The sequence below is a fragment of the Somniosus microcephalus genome, chromosome 5 (assembly GCF_052327205.1).
Source record: "Somniosus microcephalus isolate GS21.2 chromosome 5, FLI_Smic_1.0, whole genome shotgun sequence".
NCBI lineage: Eukaryota > Metazoa > Chordata > Chondrichthyes > Squaliformes > Somniosidae > Somniosus > Somniosus microcephalus.
The window spans coordinates 200,367,091-200,393,586 of NC_140991.1; the positions used below are offsets into that span (position 1 = coordinate 200,367,091).

At 41.3% G+C, this 26,496-nt stretch overlaps 1 protein-coding gene across 1 annotated transcript; it reads right to left on the reverse strand.

The window, feature by feature from the left end:
* Positions 1-9,012: 9,012 nt before the first annotated feature.
* Positions 9,013-18,949, reverse strand: eomesb (eomesodermin homolog b). Its single transcript, XM_085988567.1, has 6 exons — positions 18,076-18,949; positions 12,867-13,021; positions 10,518-10,639; positions 10,258-10,416; positions 10,111-10,172; positions 9,013-9,998 (listed from the first exon to the last, which is right to left on the reverse strand). Exons 1-6 carry the CDS (start codon positions 18,819-18,821, stop codon positions 9,269-9,271), a joined length of 1,974 nt encoding a protein of 657 aa, XP_085844693.1. The 5' UTR covers positions 18,822-18,949; the 3' UTR covers positions 9,013-9,268.
* Positions 18,950-26,496: the final 7,547 nt, after the last annotated feature.

The window sequence follows — 26,496 nt, forward strand, 5'->3', positions numbered from 1 at the left end:
TATTCCTTACCATTGCTAACCACTACAAACCACACCTTAGATATATTCACTGAGATATGATGCCATAACAACACCTCCTCCTGATCCAATCATTATTTCATAGAGATACACTTAGATCACCATCTCCCAAATCTAACAATCACATTTTATGAGATAGAGGACTTCAATGGAAAGGAATATCAGACAGGGTGTATAACAGGTGGCGATCTGCTGCCGCCAGCTTTCTGCCACCGATGACAGTGAGGATCTATCTCGATGATTCGGCACACAAATTGTACCAGAATTTCTAGGCCAGCAAGTTTTATGGTCATAACTGCAAATGGACTACCTCCTTCCTTAGGGGATCCAAGGAAATTCACTAAATACTGGTATTAAAAGCAGTGAATGGGCCAAATCAAGGTGACATGAGCAGCCATTTTATGATGATCAGCATAAAGCCCAGTGACAGTTGTTACAAAAAGATTGTATATGTGTTATTTCGTGTCTGAACTGATTTTGGAGATAAATAAAATAAGCAATAGTTATTTAAAGACTAAAAAGGCAATTTTTTAAAGTAAATTATTTGCTCACAAAGTAGATGAGGGATGATTGTTCACTGATTCATTCTGAAACCAAAGTGTTTGTTGTTATAACAAGAAACAACTTGAAGCAAGTCAAGAATCTATTGTATACTTCACTAATAGTACCACAACACACAAGATTCACCATTACAGTTTTCTGTTCATGTCAGTGTATTCTATTACCTTGTATGCAGAAAGTAATATATTCTACTGCTGTAAAATAGAACAAATGAAGTGTCAAAAATGAACATTTTCTTCGACAGCAAGCTCCAAAATTACACTTAGGTGTACAATATACCCGCTTCTAAAATTATCACTACACCACCAGGCACAGCTAACCGTTACTGCTGTTGGCAGTTCCAATTAATAGATATAATGTCGATTTAACCAATCGGAAAAAATGGGAGGAGAACTGTTATGCCAGATTACCGTCCATTTAGCACCCCAGCTAATTTTCTGATTGGGTTTTGTACTGGCACCAGAGGAACTCACCAGTGTTAGAATACGCTGCTTATGGGAGCATATTTCAGATCTTACAGTAAGGTTTGTAGCAGCACTTTTAGGCTATTTCAGATTTATTTCTTTGCTTTTTTAAAAATATTTCTTTCCTGTTTGTTATTTTATTTGGTCAGGAATCTTTTGTCAAGTGAGAGTGTACCCTTTTGTTATGTCAACTAATATACAACATTTAAAATTAAAAAAATAAAGGAATCTTCATGATTTCAAGGCAAAAGATAGAAAACAATGCTCTAGTAAGAACTAAAGCATACATTGATACTTATATATGTGTGTAGTTCACAACTTGAGACACATTCTTGCCTTTCTTGAAAGCTTTTAATTCTTCAAAGGCATAGTTTCTCCATATCTGTTGTAAGTCTAATCAATAGCTACCACTTCTTATCGTTGATGACTCCATCTTTAGCCTTTCTTTATCTATTGACTAGCTGAGAGTCGGCATGGGCTCGACGGGCCAAATGGCCTTCTTCCGTGCTGTAACCATTCTATGATTCTATGAATGGGTTCCTGTTAATTGCAAATGTACTGGCATCAGGCCAGCTGTTGCCTCGGAGATGTGCAGCCAGTTCTGCAAAGTAATTTCAAAGTAGGTGCAAGTGTGGTATAAATGTGGGTGGGAGTGTACCGACAAATGGAAGCAGTCTGCCTCTGATTGAGCCTGGCCTGTTCGAAATGCCTCGAATGCTCCTTTGGAGGTGCCATCTTTTGGATGAGACGTTAAACCAAGGCTCCTTCTGCCCTCTTGAGTGGATGTAAAATATCCCATGGGACTATTTTGAAAAAGAGCAGGAGTCCTTGCCAATATTTGTCCCTCAACCAACATCACTAAAAAACAGATTATCTAGTCATTATCACATTACTGTTTGTAGAAACTTGCTGTGCGCAAATTGGCTGCCGCATTTCCTACATTACAGCAGTGACTACACTTCAAAAGTACTTCATTGGCTGTAAAGCTTTGCGACATACTGAGGTCAGCAAAGGCTCTGTATTAATACAAGTCTTTCTTTCTTCCTCCTTAACAATATAAATATAAATATAAAAGGAGATTCCCACTGGGAACCCATTGTCCCAGTATCATGGATGCACCAAAACAATGACAGTGTCAGAACACTTGACAAACGCTTCCTGACCAACTAAAATAATAAACAGAGAATAAATAATAAAAAAGCAAGCATTCAGCATCATTCTCCCTCTGGGAGTGAGTAAAAGCATCGCCTGGTCTAGCATTAAGCAATAATGACCAAAAGGTCACGGAATTGACTTCCATTCTGAATTAGCTGATCGCAACCAGGGTGAGAGGAGGGGCATTACAATTGGCTTCCTTGGTTAGGGTGGAGAAAAATAATCAGCTGCTGATTTCTATCCAGTAACCATTGCTGGACAGTGCACCTGTGTGCACAGGATTGAGCTCAGCTACGAATACTCCCCACTCAGTGCCCTTGGAGCTGTGCTGCAGGGTGAGTCAGCACTTTCAAAACTAGGGGAGGACTTGTAAAATGGCCTTGAGTGAATTCCACTTGTGAGGCTTCCCACACCTTCTCTCCTGCTTATGTAACACTCCCAGACTGTGCTGTCACCTGTAACTGTCTCTTTTGTGGAGATGTTCAAGTACAGAGTTAGCAAAAGATGTTTTTACATTGTACCGCTAAAAGTGGGTCTTCCAGTTTTTTTTAGCAAATGCTGGCAGTTTCACATTTGTCTTGCAGCTGGCTGTGTAACATCCATGTTACAGGATCCCAATAGCACTAGCATTTGTCTCACACAAAGTGCCTGAATAGCTGCTGTGTTAATCGCTGGGCCACATATAGAACATCTGTGACTTGCCTGCTGGTAGCCTAGTACAAATTCTCCAAGTCTTTCTGTGCTTTCAGCAACCACCAAGATATGTTGTCAGATATCTTCCCTTATCATAGTTGTCTCCAGCTCTACCCTTTTGTTACGTCAACTAATATACATTTAAAATTTAAAAAATAAAGGAATCTTCATGATTTTAAGGCAAAAGATAGAAAACAATGCTCTAGTAAGAACTAACGCATACATTGATACTTATATATGTGTGTAGTTCACAACTTGAGACACATTCTTGCCTTTCTTGAAAGCTTTTAATTCTTCAAAGGCATAGTTTCTCCATATCTGTTGTAAGTCTAATCAATAGCTACCACTTCTTATCGTTGATGACTCCATCTTTAGCCTTTCTTTATCTATTGACTTCCTCAGCCTCACTGTCTCTTTTGACCGCAGATGGAACTCTACTTTCTCTTCCTGCCTATCTGTCCCCCTCCCAGAGGTTGACTTTCCTCTTCTGTGCCAAACACTGATCTTCTCACCACATAATGCCCATTCACAAGCATGAAAAATCCCTACTTTATGAAACACTGGAGCTGCTGGCATCTGTACAACTGTTACCCAGCATGAGTCAGGTTGGGGCAAAAAGAGAAAAATCAGAAAAGTAACTTCCATTTCTTTTGCTATAAGAATGACATCTACAGAAACATGTATGCTTTTTCCTGTTTAATGAAATTGGATAATAAATAGCTTAATTTTGGAGGTGAATCTCTTCAGGTTAGAAATCTATTTAGTTTTATTCAAGTTACAGATGTGTGCAAAAATCCAAAAGAACGGCTTAGAAATTAGCTCCTAGTTACCTGATCTGATAGGAAGCATTCTCTTGTAAGTGAGATTCTGATATTAGGTATGCTTTACCTTAAAAAAGAAACCCTGGGAAATATTATGCGTGATTTTCATGTGATGAGAGTAATATAATTAATTTTAATATACACCGGCAAAACTTGAAATTTATTTAAAATGATATGATGCGGTAATTATAAAAGTAGTTAGCAATGCAAAATAGTAGCTTTGGTGCTGAGCGATGACATGAGAGCATGCATACATAAATAATCTGTATAGAGTGCACTTTTTTAAAGGATAATTGTGTAAGGATAGTTGAATCCTGACAATTCACAAAATCAGTTTACTGGTTCAAAAGCTCTCAGAAAAGTAGCAGACACAAAAGATTGCTGGGATTCTAAAATATGCCATTATTTTGTGGTAGATTTCTTTTGTATTGGGCATTAAAACGAAATAATCATGCAACATTTTATACTCACGAGCAGGCTTCCCCATTCAAAAGTTATGCTTTGTTCAGGAATGGTCTATAGAATAAGAAATGTGATAGCCTCTAGATCTGTACATAGATGGTTCAGCTAGGGCAAGCGGGTGCACAGCACTGCTACTCCATCGTTGATTCCTTACTTGGTAAGGAAACGATGCATGAAACGGGAATTTATTTAATATTTAGCTTTATATGGTGCCCACTATAACATACCACGGCACTGCGTGAAAAATAGGAAAACCAGAGGAGAATTGAAACAAAAAATTAGGAAAATTAAAAAGAACCGTTATTGCTCTCTCCGCAGAAATTCAACGTTGACCCAGTGCTGCAGTGCAAGCAGCGATACTCCGCAATCTGGACTGACTTCCAATAGGAAGTACTGCGCAATTGAGCCGGCCCAGTTGTTGGCAAGTTGTCTTATTTAGACTAGGGATCAGACAAGGCAGCAGGAAGGGAAATGGGCACGCACATGATTTGCGATCTTGACGTGAAAGCAACTGAGCACATCCACATTTCGCGCTCTGTACAAGGTCACGTTCACAACGCTGTTATGACAGGAACCTTCCTCGATGTCTCTCAGGCTTTCATACCATACAAGCAACGCACTTTCGCCATTGATGGCCTGGACACGTGGGCTGAGAAGTCAACGGGGACCAGCCCGAAGACCACTGACCCAAATACAAGTGGCACCGGGGGAAATAGTTTTCATCCTAGACACACAGTCAAACCCACGAAAGGATCCCTTATGTTAAGAGTTGCCTGCAATAGTGCTCTTGCTGTCGTATAACTATCTCTGATGCAGGAGATTTTTATCAGATCAAACGATAGATAGACAGTTTCACTATCAATCCGAAGTTAGTGCATTGACCCAGGAGGTCATTTAACAGCCCGCAAAATATCAACTACTTCAGAATAATCTTTCGGGTAAAGTTTGAGGAAATTGTATTCATTTCCGGTCAACTTTGGGGCTGACTTGTAAACAATGCCTTGGATAATAAACATTAATATTCAGAATCGTTTATTAAAATTCTTGTTTTAGACTCAATTAGAAGGATCCGTTTACAATTAGGAGTCTGACACTCACGTTTTAGAATTTCTTCCTAATTCTCGGGTGTTAATTGAAATTAGTTAAAAAGGAACTTGGTGTTAAATGCAACAACTTTCTAGCACAGTAAGTGGAAACACTACAGCTGTAAGCCGAATCTGCGTCTATAAAGCGAAAGTATTTGATGGCTTTCATGTGAACAGTTTAGAGTAGTTTCCAGTGTATATATAATTGGTTTGCACTTCCTTTTAAAGTGTACAGAGGGAGAATCGATGTTCCGATTTTTATACTATTTTCTGTCTTAAGTCTAGAACCAAGACGACAGTGAACATGACTTATTAAATTAAGTATAATTTCTAATATTGATGTCAATACAGCTTAACTTTGAGTTGGCTGTTCCAGATAATACGGAAGTTTACAGCGTTTGAGAGAAGGCAGCGTCGGGGTATAACTGGGAGTAAAATATCCACATTAAAGTGTAAATATCGACACATCTGTCGAATATGCCAGGTTTACCTCTTATAAATCAGATATTATAAGTTTCATTTTCTTTTCATCTCTTCAAAAGTCGTCTGATTTCTCAGAACTGAATGATTCATTTTTTTGCAGCGATACTGAGGTGTTTTACCAATCTGTAGATGTATTTCAGAATTACTGGTCTCCGTCGCGCGCGATTAAACCAGGTACATGCAACACCTTGTACATTCCTCAGTTTCAGGCAAAGTGAATGAAATGAAAAGGTTCTCAGAATTAGCCGCGGCATTTCAATTTTATGTAATACACTTCAATTTAAACAAAAATACAGATATACTTCAGAAATATAGAGATGCATTCCTTTATTTATAAATGTTTAAAGTTTCAAATCCACATTTGTGTGAATGTATCGCCCTTCGATTTTCCTATAGTGGGTGCAGTTTCCGTGACACTGACAGCCCATGCCCGTGCAACATCTCGCCAGAAAAACAAAACCCCGAAAACGCATTAAGAAACTGTGCAGTTATGTTAAAATCAAAACAAAAAAAAGCCCAGAAATATTGTTAATTCCCGCAATTGTTTTTGATGTATTGTTGTTGTGCTAGTTGAAGAAATGGACTCGGGGTCACACAAGCACTCGGGGTTAACTTTGATCGGCAATTCAACCATTGAAATAGATCACAGTTTTTTGTATTTAAACCGAAAATTTCCAATAAAAAGTTCTCATCTTCGAAAGAAAAGCTACGGCGATAAAAAAAAATACTCTGGTTCTGATGGGCCACAGACATGAATCTGTCTTTTTTTATTTTGAAGGTTGGTCACTCCGCTGCACCTTTCTCGTATTCCAAACATTAGGATTAACCTGTAGTTGAGGTCGGGTGTTCGAGCCCAAGGATCAGATACCAGGACCGGTCTCCAACTCAAGATAGGGGACAGGCATCGGCCGGTGCGAACACACAGCGAGAAATCGGGATGGTTTGTAGACAGGAGCGAAGTTTACTGGGGATTCCCACACACACGCATTCACATTCAGCTAAGCTACAGCATTTCTTATCCTCTAATTATTTCTGAAACATTATAAAAATAGATGAATATACCCTCAGGTTTCAGATGGACCCTCGTAATTATGCTCGGTTTATTGCGGTGATTTATTATATTGGACATTTTTTTATGGTTCAAGATTGATAACTGAACATCCGCCGCTTCACCCAACAGTGCGACACCAGTAAGGCTTAACATCGAATGAAGACATGTAAAGGTCCATTTTATTCAAATATCTCAATGTGGCGGTAAGTTTCCAGAATGCCAGCGTTAACCTTAATCTTGTATCTATTGGACTATTTTCACTGTAACTCACGACACGAATACCGATCAGACTGTGTAAACGTAAGCGTCTAAACTATGAAAAAAATGTGCGAGCTGGTATTTGAAAAGTAAAGTATTGCATTACACTGAATCCATTGATGGCCTGGCTTGTTCGGTAACGCTTGGTGCTACTTCAGTTTTCTGTCTTTTGTTTCCAATCTGCAAACCTTCCGATCCTCCACAAGGCGGCGTTTGGAGACAACAACAATATTTGCATTTATATAGCCTTTATCAAACGTTATCAAACAAAAGACAGGTTGCTGGGCGCGGACTGAATTCACAATGAACTACGTTGGTGGCATTACCAAAACCTTTCAATATTGCAAAAGCTGCACACAGGTAGCATTGTCGCTTTACATCTCCTACTACTGTTGGCTGGTTTTACACGATTGTAAATCTGACCTTCAATGCGGTTTATATACATTTGACTTAACTATAAATGTTTTGGGAGAGTGCAAATCAAAAAGAAAATACAAAGAATACGATACTGGCATTATAACACATTTAAGTAGAAAAATAAACGAAGAAGCTTGTCACAAGTTTGCAACTGCGAGACTGCCGGTTGAATGTATGTCTGTAATGGAGGTGATATTGCAAAGCGGTAGAGATTTCGTGCTGGTCAAACCGGATAAAGAAATATTAACTTATACCGAGCCTGCTTTTCATTTCACAAAAAAAAGTGCAGCAGGAAATTTTTTAGATAATGATGTCGTTTAAAACAAAAAAGATAGTCGTCAGCCTCAGCTAACTGTCGCATGTTAACGTGTCTGTGAGCTACAGTCTAAATGTAGTGTTAATTGTGAAAAATAATTAAATGTCAACATTTCTAGTTATTGAGATTATGCATCCTGATTGCTTTCTTCTCCGTGTAAACTGCCAGAATTAACCTTCACCATCAAAAAGGAGACAGGCTTACAGTACTTTTTTTTATTTATTCGGAATTCTCTCATATGATTGTCCAAACCGTCAAAAATATTCCAGGAACTTTTCGCTATTTCTTGTTCTCCGATTTTCTTCCTTCTCGCGATTTTTTAGAGAGAATGTATCATTTCGAAATGTGTGAGCTCATCATTTTTCGTTGAGCCTGTCTGTGAATGCATTGTCAATGGTGGGATTTCAGTACAATGCGTTTTGACCAATTCTTCAGGATCTGGTGCTTTATTTTGTAGAGACCACACATGGACACGATCTTTCAATGAAGCCCTGATTTGTTTTCTTAAAACACGTAGCAAAGTACATTTCAAGACTATTTTAGACTCTTGGTCTGACGACTGTAGGGACTTTTAAAATTGTCTCACTTCAGCACGTATACACAGAATGATTGCACACGTTAAAAAATGTTTGATAATGCCAAAAGTCTTTTTTTTAAACCGATGGTACATATATGCTGACACTATAAAATGCGCCATTTCTTTATGAAGAATTTCATTTGTATGTGAGACTTTAATTTCCAAAATTACAATCAAATGGCCACCTGAAGCCTGATAAACACATAACTAATTTGCCAACAAGTTTTGCAGTATTCTATTTCTGGTATGTGAATGACAGATGGGAAATGGTCAGAACTATAAGTGCATTAGTTATGCATTTATCAAGACTTTACAAGTACATTAGTTCCTTACTCACAGCATCCCTTCAAAAGTTGACATTTGCAGTTTGATCCAGTCTTACTTTATTGCTTTTGAAAAATTTAATGCTTGAAAAGAGCTGTTTTTGCTTAATCTGTACATACTGATGGAACTGGAAAGGACTGGGTTTTATTCATCGAACTAACACTGTCATCTTCTTTTACACCATACCGCACCTAGTCTACAGTAGACTATACAGAACAGGAACTGTACATCATTGTATCATCAAATAAATAAAACCACATATGGTAAAAGTCAATCTGGTATTTAAGCCCACCACCCCCCACCCCCACCACCACCACACCCCCCGTGAAGAAATTCCTTCTAAAATTAATACTATATATTATGGGACATCACATTGAGGACAGGCTTAGCTAGAATATATCCATCTTGTTGCTTACAGCATCAGAAAGCTTTGGCACCTTCTTAAAAATTTGATTGCACTGGTAGACTGTACAAGATCAGTTCTTACGGTGGAAGGAAACTTTAGTCTTTTTGGCACTCGTAAGACCATCTCGACATTTGGTGAATGGATTGGATATATACAGGCAAACTTCACATGAATACTCTAAGGGCTGGTGTAGAAAGTATAATAGCCCATCGCTTTTGCGCCATCCTTGCTGTACTCTTTAGAAGTAATTGTCTCACATTTGATTGTTGGGGAGTTTTCAGTGCTAGAGTTGCCAGCTGAGACCCTTCTTCTCTTGCAGGCGTTTTCATAGAGTCCAGAGTCTGAGTCCATGGATTTGATGGATGGAGGGGTTTCAATCCAGGGCGAGTTGGCTTCCTCTCTTGACTTTTCCTCAGTGGACAACACTTGGTCTTCTGGGAAAGCTGATGGGCTCGTTCTGGAGGACCATGTTAGCCCAGAGGCTATCTTTCTCTGGTACTGGGAACTCCTGGAGCTCCAGCCAAATGTTGGGTCAGGATAGTAGCTCAGAGAATGAGCAGATTGGATGGGTAGAGGTTTGAGACCGTAGGGCAGCAAGGCATTGGTAGCATAATCTGTGTCGTAAGAGGTAAAATCCAACCTGTTGGTGCCAGGCTGTTGTACAGAGGTGACGAACCACCTCTGGGGAGGGTTGCTGGACTCCTCGGTCTGTTGGGGTGACAAGATGCCGCTCGTTTGGGGCACTGCTCGTTCGCCATTGTAGAACCGGGCCGATGGTATGCTGTTGGCAAACTGATCCTGGAAGAAAGGCTGAACGGTGTAACGGGCCCCAGGCACTATCTGATGGGATCGGGGTGAGTCCGTGGGAGATGGGGTCAATCTGTCATTCTCTGGAGCAGTGAACATACTGAGGAGTTAAAAAAGGGAATAGAACGTTGACCAACTCCCATGAAAAAGCGAGATTTAAAAGGGAAAATTTACCTTAATTCAAAGTTATTATACTGAAAGCATATACTTACGAATCATAGTTGTCTCTGAACCCTTTGGCAAACGGATTGTGATCAATCTTGAGCTGTGTGATCTAATAGAAAAAAATTGTAAAATTCATCAGTTGCCAACAGCTGGATTTGCTTTAACAATTCAAATCTGGAATAAACTACACTTACATCAGTGTTCTGGTAGGCAGTCACAGCAATGAACTGCGTTTCTGGGAAGGTATAAGTTTGAGTTTTCGTAGAGTCACTTATATCTTCTGCACCATCTTCATTCACCTCCACTATATGAAGCCGGGGTTGATATTTGTGCAAGGACTGCAACACCACCATCTGTAAGAATGAAAAACATGCAACTGTCACACATTCTCCACACAGGCTTAGTTTCAGTCTAACACATTGGCGAGAGGTGTAGCCTGCCTTTACTGCCTCACCTGAGTGCTGTTGTTAGTTGCGCCCTTGTTGTTAGTCAGTTTAAGTTTCCCAAAGGATATCTCTTGTCTCATCCAGTGAGCCCCAGTGTTTGGAGACTCAGGGTGAACATACGATCTGTTACCTGGAAGAAATAAAACGAAAGACAACATTGTGAGGAACAAGTTAGTGACATTGAATGAAGGTTTTGTGTTAATTTCAGTTTGAAACCGAGTGTCTATTTGTTATTTTGAGTAACCAATTAAGGTGACATTGACCAGGAGACTGGGTCTTTTAAATACTGAATTTTAATGTCATCTGTGCAGACGTCTATGACCCAGCTTATATGGTCTGTTATTAATAAAACTAGTTCACGTTATTCAGAAAGAAGATTTGTTAGAAGGCATGCCTTTGCCCCACCCTGACTCGACAGCCTCACATCCCAATTGAATCCTTTCACATTCAACCTGACACAAGTTCAAGGAACCAACTTTCACTAGGCTGCACTTTTAACATCTTGGTTTGGATGAGGAGCTATGGATTTAATTCTTTGTTCAGGTGTCACTTTGCTGATGTGTAAGCAGCCTGTACATTGCCGTTACTGACCCCTGTGCAAAAACAAACTCCGATATTTACACCCGGCTGTAGTGACTCGTTCATCCACAACCCCGTTACATTTCTGTATAAAGTGTAATCGGACAAAACTGCAGTTGTGCTGTCTACCTGTCTCAGAGAAGAGGAAAAACTCCGAATTTTAAAGGTACAGCCTCTGAATAGCATTGCAGGGATATCGACGTTTGCTTTGGATAGCAGCTCATCAATCACACATCCACTATTTGTGCAGAATTGCACGTTTCCTAAGTAGTGCGACTATAATTTTGAATATTACATGCCGGTTGTAAGGGGGGGGGGGGATTTCATACTGATTTTGACTGTACATTAGAAAGTCGCACTGTTCAGACAATTTAAATTAATGTAATATTCAAAATTATAGTTGCACTACTTAGAAAACCTGTATACTTTGCCAAAGTACGGTATAAATAAAGTACGGACATGTCCACTTAATGCACAACACATTTGAAAGCTGCACATGTCCAACGTGCACGAATTAAAGAAGTGAATCCCCTGTACAGATTAAAATTTTTCGAAACTGTTCGCAAACCGAGACCTAGAAGAATGATCGCGGGGGTGACCCTGGAACGCGATAACCCGGTGTCTACTGGGGAGTTTAAAGCCTCCTGCTACCGGCGGACACCTGGATCACCGATGAAGTAAACCGGATCATGATTTAATAGCAAACTTTTTGGTTTGATTGGACCATTTTTATTAGTGGTGCCCTCCTCTTGAGTGCCAGTCTATTGGTCCAACTCCAAATCGTTCTAGTATGATTAGGGGCAGTGTTCCCTTTTCAGTTACCTAGGTGTCAATGTCAGATCGTTTTCATAGAGACGGAAATAAAAAATCAACCTAACTTTTTTTGTATACTTAAATACACAACATTAAAAAAACTGAATTCAGAACCAAATAGGCAACTCTTAATACAGTGGAAAAGTCACATAGGCGATTTCTGGATGAGAGCTGATTCTCAAAGGTCTGATAAAAGCGCGTCTTTATTTTACCCCATACATCAGCATCTTCTCCATGTAAATCAAAACACAATGTTGTTTGATAATCGCCCCTGTGAAGGGAAGTGGGTCATTTTACTACGTTAAAATGCAGATTGTTGTAATAGACGGTAAAGGGGCAAGGGATAACTTCGGTTGAAGTGCTAGGAGCGGCACAGGCACCATGGGATCATTCTGCGCTGGAAATTCTGGTCTTAAGTCGGTTTATAAACAGCACCACTGACTCGTACAGGAGCATCTTGTTATATGCAATCAGTTAGGAAGAATACGATTTTTAAAAAGTTTTGTCTGTTCAAAGCGTATTGGCAATTCAAGTATGAAAGATCATCGACCTGAAACGTGAACTCTGTTTCCCTCTTCACAGATGCTGAGTGATTCCAGCATCTTCTGTTCTTATGTTAAGTACATGCTTAGGAGGGGGAGTATGCCAAATGCTTGTGGTATTAATACCTTCAAGATATAACTTGTTAAACCAATACCGACACAGAGAAATTGGGGCTTTGAAAGTGCCACCTACAACATAACTTTTCTCCAGTAATTTACTATCAGGCATTCAAAACAATGAACACATTCCGGAACAAACTGACATTTGGGGGAGATGTGTGTCCAAATCTGATGAAAGTACAACTTTATGTGGCCTTGCCTCTAAACACAGAGTAACCGGGACGCAATTACATGTGCAAACAGACTGCAATTTACACCATGCACGGGGACGAGGGGCTGCACATGTTGAGCGGTCACACGCACCTTGAATGTTGTTGTCAGCTTTCCCGCAAGTCACCCATTTTCCTCCTTGAAATCGCCAGTGATTGGGATCGGACAGCACGACCTCCACAAACACGTTGTAATGAGATGTCGGATTTAGGGCAGAGATATTAAAACTCAGGAAGGGGAACATGCGCCTGGAAGATAAAGTAAGCAACAAAAACATACCATTTTATATGAGCAATGCACATAAAACGACAGAAGCCCGATAATTGAATCGGCAAGAAATATTCTTAGCGAAACAGTTAAGCGGGTCTTAAGTCTCAGGTAAGGCATCGAGGGCGAAATGGGAAGCGCGACATTCACCGATAAGCACGAGCTGCTAGGAGCCAGGTCAGATCGGGAAATTCCCCAACTTTGGAGAAGACAAACTCCGTGGTAGACTTTTTCTGTAGTTTAGCTTTAATAACTTATACTTTGGAAAGCAATTGTGATCATATCGGTCCCAATAACTGTGCCTATGAATTTTCAACATTCACAGAGCACAGTCTTCTTAAGCGCACATTGTTTTGAAATGTAACAGTGAGATACGCGGGGGAGGGAGCATAATTCCAAAACAAAGCCTGGCAAGTTTTGCAGTTTAATTTCAAGAGCAGAAAACTGATTTCCGAACAGGAGAGTTTTTAAGCGCTCAGCTTGATGCACAGACTCTGACCTGAGCTGATCTTGGGAACAGGACCGGTAACAGAGCTGACCTCGGGCACTGAAACCGATCGGCTCCGTCAGCCTCGGTCCGTGGATTCGACAAGACCTTCAGGTCTGTCAGCATTCGTGCACCTGGGCCGGACCGAGCCTCTCAGTTTCAATGATCTCGGGAAATCTTTGTACTAACGGGATGGGTAAATATTTCAACACAAAAGACTGCAAAATTAAACCCCCTAATGTACTGAAAATGTGTAACGCTAAATAAATGCCTTTTGAGTTTCAAAACTGGAATGTTATCATTCTATAGTCAGTGTATTTTTACAAATTGCATCAGTTTATTACGTAGAGATTATACCCCACACGTTGACAATTATTTTCTTGGGGGATTAATTGCGAATAGAAATACGAACATTGAAACTAGGTTACGTTGATTTTTTTTTAACATAGATTAACGCACAATTTACGGTCGAAATACACTAACTAATAGCACCGGATCTATTAGTATTTAAATTTAAAAAAACAAAGGTTTAATTAATGTGTAATTCTCCGGACTGTTGACTCTCATAAAACGTTAATGAATGTAAAGGAACATCACTGAATCGGATTAAATAAATCAAACATATCGACTAATCCAATAAGGTAAGCCGACAGGTACATCAATTATTCTACGTTAAAAAACGACAATCGTGATCGGACTACAGTCCATTAGTGTTTGTGTCCGCGTCAGTTTGAAACAGAAGCGGCAGCGGGATATCAGCCCGAATATTACATTGTAAAATTTAAGGTGAACCCCCATTCCAACATAAAACGAGGAGCCAATTGGTGGTCTCGCCGAGATTTCAGCGGCAGCACCTGACTGAACAGAGTGAGGGAAGCGATGGAATTCACTGTTTTAGAATGGGGGGGGGGGGGGAGGGGGAATGAAAAGTTATAATACAAAGAATGGGTTTGACGAAACTGTATTTACTTTATAAAATGTTCTGAACCACATTTCCCAGCAACAGGCCGTGACAGTAAGGTCAGTCCATAATAAATAATTGTTAAATATGAAAGGCGAGTGATCGGTTAAGATTAATACTTTACTGGAGCAATGGCTTCTCTTCCCACTCCCCACTATTACATCTGGTGTCCCCCAAGGATCTATCCTTGGCCCCCTCCTATTGCTCATCTACATGCAGCCCCTCGGTGACATCATCCGAAAACACAGCATCAGTTTCCACATGTATGCTGAGAACACTCAGCTCTACCTCACCACCACTTCTCTTGACCCCTTCATCTTCTCTAAATTATCAGACTGCTTGTCCAACATCCAGTACTGGATTAGCAGAAACTTCCTACAACTATATATTTGGAAGACTGAAGCTATTGTCTTTGATCCCCTCCACAAACTCTGTTCCCTAGCCACTGACTCCATCCCTCTCCAGGGCAACTGCCTGAGGCTGAACCAGACTGTTCCAACCTTGGTGTCATATTTGACTCCAAGATGAGTCTCCAGCCACATATCCGCACCATCACTAAGACCACCTATTTCCACCTCCAAACATCCCTCGACTCCTCCCCTGCCTCAGCTCATCTGTTGCTGAAACCCTCATCCATGCCTCTAGACTTGACTATTCCAATGCACTCCTGGCTGGCCTCCCACATTCCACCCTACCAAAACTTGAGGTGATCCAAACCTCTGCTGCCTGTGTCCTAACTCACACCAAGTCCCGTTCACCCATCACCCCTGTGCTCGCTGACCTACATTGGCTCCCGGTTAAGCTATGTCTCAATTTTAAAATTCTCATCCTTGTTTTCAAAACCCTGCATGGCCTGGTCCTAACCCTATCACTGTAATCTCCTTCAGCAACCCCCACCCCATATCTGTGCTGCTCCAATTCTGGCCTCTTGAGCAGCCCCGATTTTAATTGCTCAACCATTGGTGGCCGTGCCTTCAGCTGCCTAGGCCCTAAGCTCTGGAATTCACTCCCTAAGCCTCTCCATCCCTCTACCTCTCTTTCCACCTTTAAGGCGCTCCTTAATACCTACCTCTTTGACCAAGCTTTTGGTCAGCAGCACCAATATCTCCTTATGTGGCTCAGTCTCAACTTTTGTTTGATAAAGCTCCTGTAAAGCGTCTTGGGACGTTTTACTACGTTAAATGCGCGCGATATAATTGCAAGTTGTTGTTGAGACGGGTACCGTATAACATCTCAGAGAGCTGTTAGCATAATAGCAGCCAGAGGATATAGTTTTCAGTGTTACACTTCGTCACCGAAAAAATAATAATGAAACTATCAAAAGGTGATATGATTTTCTTCCCTGCACGGACGAAACCAAAGCTGGATCCAGACTTTTAAATGTGTAAAAGAGAAAAAAGACGCAATTGAAAGCTTTGTTTCCGTGAGAACCAATAAAGGTGTGATCTTCTACATAACAATTTCTCACCAATAATGTGGTGGATGAAACTTTACCGGCAGTTACAAAGGGAATCGCGTGCATTGAGAAACAACACGGAATATGTAATGGTGAAGTATTGTAGCGAACTCTATGAAGTTGTCCCGATAGCTAGCACAGGTAATTTATCAATGTCATTCTGTTTCAAAGTCGCCAATCCGGTAACTGGAGTCTGTGAATCTGGTCGCAAATTAATCTAATTCAGGCGGTCTTGTGGAAAATAATTCGAGCTGGACAACGCGAATAATTTTACAATCTCACCGAATTTGTATTTGCTCGGAGTACCAGAGTATAGAAAGCGAAAAGAGCTTGTGACACAGACCTTGGTTTAAAACCCAAACCTAATATCTATATGGCCTTAAAATACCGTTATAGATTACACTTTACATCCAGCCCTACCGACATCCAGAACATTGGAATTTGAGTTTTAATTTTATAAAATCATCAATACAGGAAATTCAAATTATATAACTGAATTTAACCCTCAATGACGGCTAATACTAGTGATATAAAGCTAGTTAGTCCAGTGTCAGAGAATGACTGCAAAATCTCTTCCCAGTCCAGAATTCATCCGTACCTTTAGAATAAAAGGGGCGGATCGCTTTATCAACGCCTTTATAAATAAGGTTTAGCTGATAAATTTATTAACCATTTCAATCCAAATTCAGATCGGGAATCTTGACTGCTTAACGCAATCAGCTTTCTGTTCCTCTAAAACAAAAGATTTCTGGCGACAGTGCCAGGTTCTGGGATTCCGCAGGCTTTTATGCTGTACACCTTCCTTAATGATACTTGATGTATGGAATATGTCTGATAGCCCTACACTATTTAGGGCCTGACACTTATCTCATCTCTCGTGCTCTGAAACAACTTGTAGCAGCAGTCAAAAAAACTGCAAAGCCAGCGAAAACAAGTGGTATTGGAATTTAGAAAGACTTGCATTTATATCGCGCCTTTCACAACCACTGGACGTCTCGAAGTGCTTTACAGCCAATGAAGTACTTGTTGGAGTGCAGTCACTGTTGTAATGTCAGAAACGGGGCAGCCAATTTGCACACAGCAAACTCCCACAAACAACAATGTGATAATGACCAGATAATCTGTTTTAGTGATGTTGATTGAGGGATAAATATTGGCTGGGACACGGGGTAACTCCCCTGCTCTTCTTCAAAATAGTGCCATGGGATCTTTTACTGTCCACCTAACAGAGCAGACAGGTCTCATCCAAAAAACAGTGCAGCACTCCCTCAGTACTGCACTGGAGTGTCAGCCTGGACTTTTATGCTCAAGTCTCTGGAGCGGGACTTGAACCCACAACCTTCTGACTCAGATGCGAGGGTGCTACCAACTGAGCCGGAGCTGACACGCCAGGGATCGCTGCCAATCGAACCTGCACATTTACAGTCTACTCGGCGCTATCTGTATTCACCAACAATTTTCAGAATGGCATAGATCCATTTCACGTGATATTTGGAAACTTAGGCCGACAGTAACCTTGTGCAAATTGTTCTCCAATATTTCATTACCGGTGAACACTCAGAAGTTGTATCGCTGAGCAGCACCAAACCTCGAGGGCACACGCCCTGGATTTCTCCTCAGGTATATGGGTCAGCACAGGTACTCAATTATTACAGATGAACACTCAGGTTCGGGATTCGGCTGTCTCTTATGCCTTCAAACACATGATTTGAGCCAAAGTTACATCTGAACGTTACACCTTCCTTAATTATACATATATGGAGCATGTTTGACATCCCTATACTATTTAGGGCCTGACACATATCTCCTCTCTCGACCCTTTATTTCCTACATTACAACTGTAGTATATAAATGCAAATTCTTTCTTTTTGCTCTGCAACAACTTGTAGCACCATCATTGGACACAGCTCAAAATAAGCCAGAAAAATCAAGTGCACATTAGAACAAGTCTTGAGAGAATAGCCCCACATATATTAGTTACATTATCGATATTTCAGAGATACGGTGAAATTCAGAATTATTACCTTGTAAAACTAAAACTTCAGAATATACAATGCCCATCATATGGCAAAGCCAACGCTCGTGCAATTATAACGCTGGTCGTTATTTAATGAAAGCAATGGAGCCTTACCTGCCCTGTTTGGTGATTATCATCTCGGTCTGGTGCCGGTGAAATTTGAGCCAAAGTGCCCGATTGCAGAGGTAGACCTGTGCTCGGGTCGGGTGTGGGATGGTCGGTTGGTACTGTGGGTAGAGCGGTCCACTCTGGTAACCGTGTCCGTACTGAGAGCGCGCTGATCCGGGGTAAGTTGGATAAGCCGAAGGGGGGAAAGCCTGGGCTCCGGCCGGAGTTAAGATCGGGTTGTAGGCGCCGTTAGTCAACACGGAATGAGGACTCAGGTATCTGCTAGCGCCGTTCACGGGGAAAGCCGAGGGGTGCTGGCCCGGGTAGGGCAGGAGGGCGCTTGCATTGCCCCCGGCTTGCTGCTGGGACTGCTGCTGGTGATGGCTGGGGCTCAGGTTCTGCGGGGCGACGGGTGACAGGAAATATCTCTCGGCTCCCAAACCGTCCAAACTGTAGCGAACTTCTGCCAAGTCCTCGTCCGCCGCCGCCGGGGAGCTTTTACCCCGATCGACCGCCGCCGCCGCCCCTTTGGAGCTGGCGAAATTGTGGCTTTCGTTCTCGGTCAGCATGGTGGAGCTGGTGAATTTTTTCTGAATGTCACCGTTCTCCTGGAGGGCTTCGCTTCGATCGGTGTCCGTGAATTCGAGGTGTGTGGACGCCGGGCTGTGGCTCTCGGGAGAAGAGGACAAGCTGTAGAAAGTCTTGGGCAGGCTAGTGGTGGAAGGGAAGCATCGTTCTGCTAACTGCATCATGAGTCCAACCCCCTCGACTCAACAACCCCCACCTAGAGAAAAAAAAGTGTAAAATAGATAGCTATCTATAATCAAAAAAAATCAGAAACCACAACCCGGCAGCGACTCTTTAATGTATTTGTCTTGAATTCTTGCAGCCGCTCTTCCGCCCCCTTGGCCCGCACCGCCTTTCTCGCCCTCCCCCCGCAGCCCCTCCTCCACATGGATATCCCGCAATCGCTTTTAAATGTCAACCAATGGGCGGGGCGTCCGCCTTGTGGCACCGCCCCCTCCGAGTGACCATTGGCCGAGAGACCTCTGGGGCGGGGCCGAGGGTGGAGCCAGACACCCCCCGCTCCTCCACTCTGATTGGTCGTCTATTAATCTAATCAGACATGAGGAGGGAGGGATTTGTTAACATATAAACAAACAGATTCCTTGATCTCTCTCAACCCAAATGAAATGAGAAAGCGACCAGCTCCAATCAATACCTGGGGGAAGGGAAAATAAAACCTCCACGTCCACCAATTCATTTACACCTTATTCCCAAATATGTAATGATTACAGAAAACGGACGAGCTGCTACAATCTGTTATTTCATCAAATCTGAGAATTGAGCTCTTGTGTCTAGATTTAACAATTTGCAGTCTGAAGAATTCTGCATATTTATCCTCTTACACAGATTACTGCACTTTACAAATCGCATTCTGAATTGGAACTGATCTTGTCTTAGAAACTCCAGTCTGTAGTGCCGTACAAGTAATTCTGGGAATTTCACTGTGGGATGTTTCAAAGTCTATAACGGCCAGGGACAAAAGAATCACTTTGAAGATTGCTGCAGTTCTGTTGTTGATCCATTTCACATTAATACAGAAGATTAATTTGATCCATAACACGATGTTGTCTGTCATTGTTGTTTATTATTTATATAAAGGTGCCAGACTTTATTTTCCACGTTGTATATTCAGGACAGACAACTTCATCAGTCCCGTTCGCTTTGCATATTGAATGTCAAGTCAGTGGGTGACAAATGAGCAGACTTTTACCAAACAGAACTCACGTGTCTTACCAGCAATGGAACCCTTTGCTCTTCAGCTTCTCCAGGTATTAGCCTTAAACCATTAACTGAGTCAAGTCAGAGGTATTCAGGTTCATTGAAATACAACCGAAGTTTTAATCCTTCCACCCCCACCCCCAGACAATTTTCTTACCGTTAACTCGATGGACTTTTCTTGTAAATCAGATGACAATTGTGGAGGATTTCATAGGCGTTTGGATTCCATCAGCAGTGCGTTCTAAAACGTTCGCTTCGGAAACTTCACGCTTCTGGTTTTCCTCGTTCTCTCCAATGTTTCAATTATTTGTTTTATGTTTTTTGCAATCGATATTAACTATTCCCACCCTCCTCTAAACAACAAGTTGAAAAAGAAACTTTTCAATTTAAGATAATTTCTTTACTGGTATTTCTTTATAGAGCGATCAGTCCCATAGGTGTCACTAACTTTCAGCTGGTTTACCCTCACTATTTTGCAAGAGCAGATTACACTGGAGCCCTGTCCATATTAACCCTTTCTGTTGCGGAGCTACTGTCGAATACGATTGCGATCACAGGCAATGACTTTCCATTCAAACCCCTCTCTATCCTTTTTTGGCTTTTAATCTGGCGCCGGCACTTAACAGATGGCGTTGGATTTTCTTCAGCAATAATTTTTGATTTTGCAATTCGCGTGGTTAAGGATTGTAATTTTTACATTCAGATATTGAGACCATTAAAAGCAAATACACATGAATATGAACCAGAAGTTATTGCGCCGAATGCATTTGATGTAATTGTCCCAGGGAAAAAAAACGTCTTATTCCCACCGGGTCCCCTTTTCCATGCAGGATAAAAACGGCCAATTATTTTTCTGTCTGAGGGAGTCTGTGATGTGCAGGAGAGTGACAGCTCGGCGCGGAGAGACAACATCATTAAAACAGCTATTAAACTGACTGAATATTGGTCTATCAGAACCCCTAACATCAGCCTTGTACCTGCGAAGTGTAAAAAAACCCGAACTCCAATACATCTAGACGCCAGATCACGGTGAGATAGATCACCTCTTGATCTATAACATGATAGAGATACTCTTTTGGCACAAACGTCTAAATACAACATTACTGAACAGTTTACGCCTCTGTGAAGCACATTGAGACGTTTTCCACGTTAAAGACGCTGTATAAATTCATGTTGTTATTGTAAGAAGCCAATTTTCAAACTACCAGAAAAAACAAGATTTCCTTTCACTCGTGCCAGAACTGAGGTGATGTTTATTGCAGAGGAACAGCAGTAGGCCATTCCGTCCATCGCCTGCTCTTCCATTTTGTTAGCAATGGCAGTTTTGTTTTTTTATCCTAATTTACAAATCAAATCAAATCAACTTTTATTGTCATTGTTAGTGCACAAGTGCAGTACAACGAAATGTAGGCTTGCGGCTCCCGAGAGTGTACATTTAGATTAAGACATTTAAACATTCAACATACATTTGGCTTGTAATACATTAACATAAACATAACCATAATAAAGTGCATTGGCAGATGTGCAGGCTTTAGTGTTTATTTGTGGAGTTCAGTAGGATGACAGCCCTGGGAAAGAAGCTGTTCCTAAATCTGGTCGTACGGGTGCGAATGCATCTGTAGCGTCTTCCAGATGGTAGGAGGGCGAACAGACTGTGGCTGGGGTGGGTAGGGTCTTTGATGATGGACCGTGCCCTCCGTAGGCAGCGTTTCTGATATATATGTTCTATGGTCGGTAGCCGGGTGCCGGTAATGCGTTGGGCAGTTTTGACTACCCGCTGCAGGGCTTTCCGGTCATGGGAGCTACAGCTGCCGTACCATACCGTGATACAGTTTGTCAGGATGCTCTCTATAGTGCAGCAGTAGAAGTTAGAGAGGATCAGGGGTGACAGATTACATCCCTTCAGCCTCCTCAAGAAATATAGGCGCTGCTGGGCCTTCTTCACCAGAGAGGAGGTGTTGAGGGACCAGGAGAGGTCTTCCGTGATGTGGACTCATTCAATTACTCAAATTCTAAGATAATGGCCGGGAATTTCCTCAACGTTGCTCCTGCTCCACATCTATAACTTGGACGGATGTGCGTGTAAACAGGGGTTCTGCCACACTTCTAGCAAAGTTACAGCAGAGGAATGGAAGCAGCTCCGAGGACTTTCTGACTTATATCTTTTTCTGGATTCTCCTCCGAGAGAGAAGTTTAAAAACATAGGAATAGGAATAGCCCATTTAGCCCCTCGTGCCTGTTCTGCTATCCAGCTAGATCATGGCTGATGTGCACCTCAACTCCATTTACTCACCTTTGCTCCATACCCATTGATACCCTGACCCAACAACAATCTATCCATCTCAGTTATGATATGAAAATTCCAATTGAGACAGCATCCACAACCTTTTGATGGAGCGAGTTCCAGATTTCCACTACCCTATCTGTGAAAAAGTGCTTCCTGATTTCACTTCTAAATGGCCTAGCTCTGATTTCAAGATTATGCCCCTTGTTCTGGATCTCCCCTCCACCCAGGAAATAATTTCTCTTCATTTACCTGATCAAATCCTTTTATCATTTTAAACACCTTGATTAGATCGCATCTCAACCTTCTAAACTCAAGGGAATACAACCCATGTTTTGTAACCTGTCCTCATAATTTAACTTCTAAAGCCCTGGTATAATTCTGGTGAATCTGTGTTGTACCCGCTCCAGGGCCAATATATCTTTCCTGAGGTTTGGAAGACTATAACTAATATAACCCAAATTTCCTCACCTATTTATTTTAATACCCATGGTAGAAGCCACTTGGGCTTAGAGATATAATTACAGCAATATCAACTTGCATTTATATAGCACCTTTAATGTAGGAAAATGTCCCACAGAAGCATAATAAAGAAATGGTGCCAAGCCAAAGAAGGAGATATTAGGAGGCACTAATTAAAGGCTTGATCAAAGAGTTAGGGTTTAAGGAAGGTCTTACAATCTCTTAAATGCAAGTTGCTGTTAATGGAGGATAGGGAGATGAAGAGGTGGAAGGGTTTTGGAAGGGAATTCCAGAGTATGGGGCCTAGGTGGCTGAAAGCATAGTAGCTGGGGTAGGGTGTCACAACAGGCCAGAGTCAGGAATGGAGGGGGCATTATAGGGCTGGATGAGCTAACAGAGATACATCTGAATCCAATCCCATTATTTTATCCATTACAGTTTTTTTTATACTGAATGTCTGTGAATTTCTTCCCTTCACTAATCTCTAGTTTTCCCCATACCTCTGGCATGATCGTTTTGTTCTCTGCTGTGAAGAATGAAGCAAAATATGTATTTAGTAGTTTCAGTAGGACCCGGTTAGCTATTATTGTCATACATAAATTTGTCTTTAAAGGGCCCACCTCCTCCTTTACCACTTACTTTTTCTTGATGTACTTACAAAAAATGTTCCAATTACACCTGCAAGACTTTTTTCATATTCCATCTTTGTCTTCCTCATTTTTTGGGTGTTTTAATTTCTTTTTTAAATCCTCCCCATCCTTATTCTTGCCACAATTCTTCACCCTTACATAAGCCTTCTTTTGTTTAATATGGATCCTAATCACCCTCACAAACTGTAGTTGCATGATCTAGAAGTACTTCTTTCACCTTTCATGGGTATATACTTGGTTTAATAACAGCTTGTATAGATTCCACTGTTGTTCCATAAATTTACTATCTAATAATTTCCCTCATCAATTATTTCAATTAGTCAATTTGTTTTGTTCATTAATTCAAAGTTAGCTTTGTTTGAATTAAAACGTGTGACATTTCAGATCTTATTTTGCCCACATGCTACTTTGAAGGGTCTAACTTGCTATCCCAAGAATGAATAAACAAAATCACACCGTACCATGTAAAGGACATGTATGCTGTATACTATGAATGTTACTTATGGCAGCATATTGCAACCAAAGAAAAACTGCATTTATGTTTAAAAGACATTTTTTTCATGCAATTCAAAATAGTCAAACATCATGGCATCATTCTGATAAAAATAATGTGTGGCTGTGGAATTGTTTTCCCTCATCAACCTTAATACAGTACCTCTTTAAAACCAAATCATTTTATATAAGGCATATTATCTGCATGTAAACAACAGTGAATATATTGTTAAAATAGCCAGAAATTCCCTAAAAATTGTGTTTGAAGGAAATTTCGGTCATGCTACGATGGAATGCTGTTGTAATAGATTTTAACGGTCATACCTTTTGTTTGTTTGAAAACAAAATGAGAAACATGGTCATTTTGATTTCTGATTTCTGACCCATCCACCAAAACACATTTGCTGGAAAGCACAGTTTTGAAATATGTGATTGATTCCTCAGAATGTGTTTTCATCTGAGGTAATGTAAAAATATCAGCCAATAATGGTGGATCTACAATAATGTTCCTGTTGCCTATGCCCTAAGCTCTGGAATTTCCTGTCTAAACCTCTCCGCCTCGCTACCTCTCTTTCCTCCTTTAACACGCTCCTTAAAACCTACCTCTTTGACCAAACTGTTAAGTTTCTGGTCAATGGTGACCCCCCAGGATGTTGATGGTGGGGGATTGATGAAGGTAATGCCATTGAATGTCAAGGGGAGGTGGTTAGACTCTTGTTGGAGATGGCCATGGGCTGGCACTTGTGAGGCGTGAATGTTACTTGCCACTTATCAACCCAAGCTTGAACGTTGTCCATATCTTGCTGCATGGACTGCTTCATTACCTGAGGAATTGCGACTGAAACTGAACACTGCGCAATTACCAGTGAACATCCCCACTTCTAACCATATGATGGAGGGAAGGTCACTGATGAAGCAGGTTGGGCCTAGGGCACTGCCCTGATGAAATCCTGCAGCACTGACCTGGGGCTGAGATGGTTGGCCTCCGACAATCACAACCATCTTCCTTTGTGCTATGTATGACTCCAGCCAGTGGAGAGTTTTTCCCCTGATTTCCATTGACCTCAGTTTTACTAGGGCCCCTTGATGCCGCACTTGGTCAAATGCTGCCTCGATGTCAAGAGCAGTCACTCTCACCTCACCTCTGGAATTTAGCTCTTTTGTTCATGTTTGGACCAAAACTGTAAAGTGGTCTGGAGCCGAGTGGTCCTGGCAGAACCCAAACTAAACATTGATGAGCAGATTATTGGTGAGCAAGTGTCGCATATATATATTTACAGTAGGAAAGTAGCAGTTGTTAAAGCAGTATTAGCAGGCACAAATGTTAGTAAGAATGTAGCAATAAGATCTTAGGTCAAAATAATAGGGCTATGCCAGTTAAATCGTACATGCCACAGAGTGAAATAAATGTTCCAGGAAGGAATTTCGATGTATCAAATTATTCTGTCTCAATCACCGTTGCTGTTCTGTTCAAAGGTAAACGTGAATGTACAAGGGTGCAGTGTGAACAGGTGGTGGATAGTATAACATGGCTGTACTAACAACATATGAGAAAAGAGTAATTGAATTATTCACGATAGAATGCTTGGAAGGCTCTGCAGTCTCCTGCAATTGGGAAGAGCTTAGAATTCCTGGTATGTACCATGTTATTCAAATATTCTATGATCGGCACAATACGTTACATCAACATGTATACGATCAATAATTGTCCATAATAGTTCTTGTTATGACAGTACACACCTAAATAGTTAACTGTGCTTACTTACTCACGAGGATAGATTTTATGAATTAATGGATGGGCCCGCTGACCTCTGTGTCCAGATTCCAGAAATACATACCCGGTGGGTTAAGCTCCACACTGGGAGTGCAAATTTGTAAAAGCTACCCTATAATGTACCATCTGTTCTCTTTACAGAGCAAGGAGAATTATTAATCCCCCAGCTGAACCTGAAAAGCACCAACCATTGCCATCCCCAATAACATCAGACACCAGCAGAGATAGAAACACTGCAGTAGAAGCACCCGGACCATATTGCATGACAGTGCAAGGTGGTCTAGGTAGATTGGAGAACTCCAATGCTCAGATGTGCATTGTTACCTCCACATTGATGATTTCATGGGGCAATGTTTGTCCTAAATTCTGCTACTGAACATTTCATCCTGAATTGCACAGCCATTGGTAGGTACTATAGCAGCATTTTCATTAATTGTTTCACTGCTGCTGTACAGGCTTTGAAATTCAAATTCCAAGATGTAGGCATAGCAGCTTGAACTTGATTACAGAATGGTTTTAGGTAACTGTGAGGGAAATATATCAAGACCTCATATGTACCAATGGCTCTATGTTCAGACAGATCTGTGAGCCTTGGGAGACGACATTCTGCAGCAGTGGAGCAGCCAAATGCCACTTATATCAACGGCAGACATGTAGCCCAACACAAATGATAGTAGGCACCACATCTGAATGCAATGACCCCATAGTGACACCAGCAAAGAAGACCTTTTGTATTGACGCATGTACATCAGGGTTACCCGCAGAGGCAAATATCAGGCAGTCTATGTCCCATGCAGTTCACTAGCTCACTACGCAATCATCCACCAGTGTTACTACTTCAGCGAGGGGAGAACCTAATAGCAATACATGCAAACCAGCATAGAGAAGTTCAAGGGGTAGAGTTTTCACTTTGGGCACAATCGGCAAAGTTGCGCTTGTTTGGAGAAGTGTTTCTTTTCTTGAGTTTCAGCTCAAACTCC

What these genes read in the sequence shown, in the direction of transcription:
- eomesb (XM_085988567.1), bottom strand. Translation starts at nt 18,821, where the DNA reads ATGATGCAGTTAGCAGAACGATGCTTCCCTTCCACCACTAGCCTGCCC. An exon ending in CTGCCTACCAGAACACTGAT is followed by an intron (nt 10,173 to 10,257) that starts GTAAGTGTAGTT and finishes TTTTTCTATTAG; the next exon opens with ATCACACAGCTCAAGATTGA. An exon ending in TTCAGAGACAACTATGATTC is followed by an intron (nt 9,999 to 10,110) that starts GTAAGTATATGC and finishes TTAACTCCTCAG; the next exon opens with TATGTTCACTGCTCCAGAGA.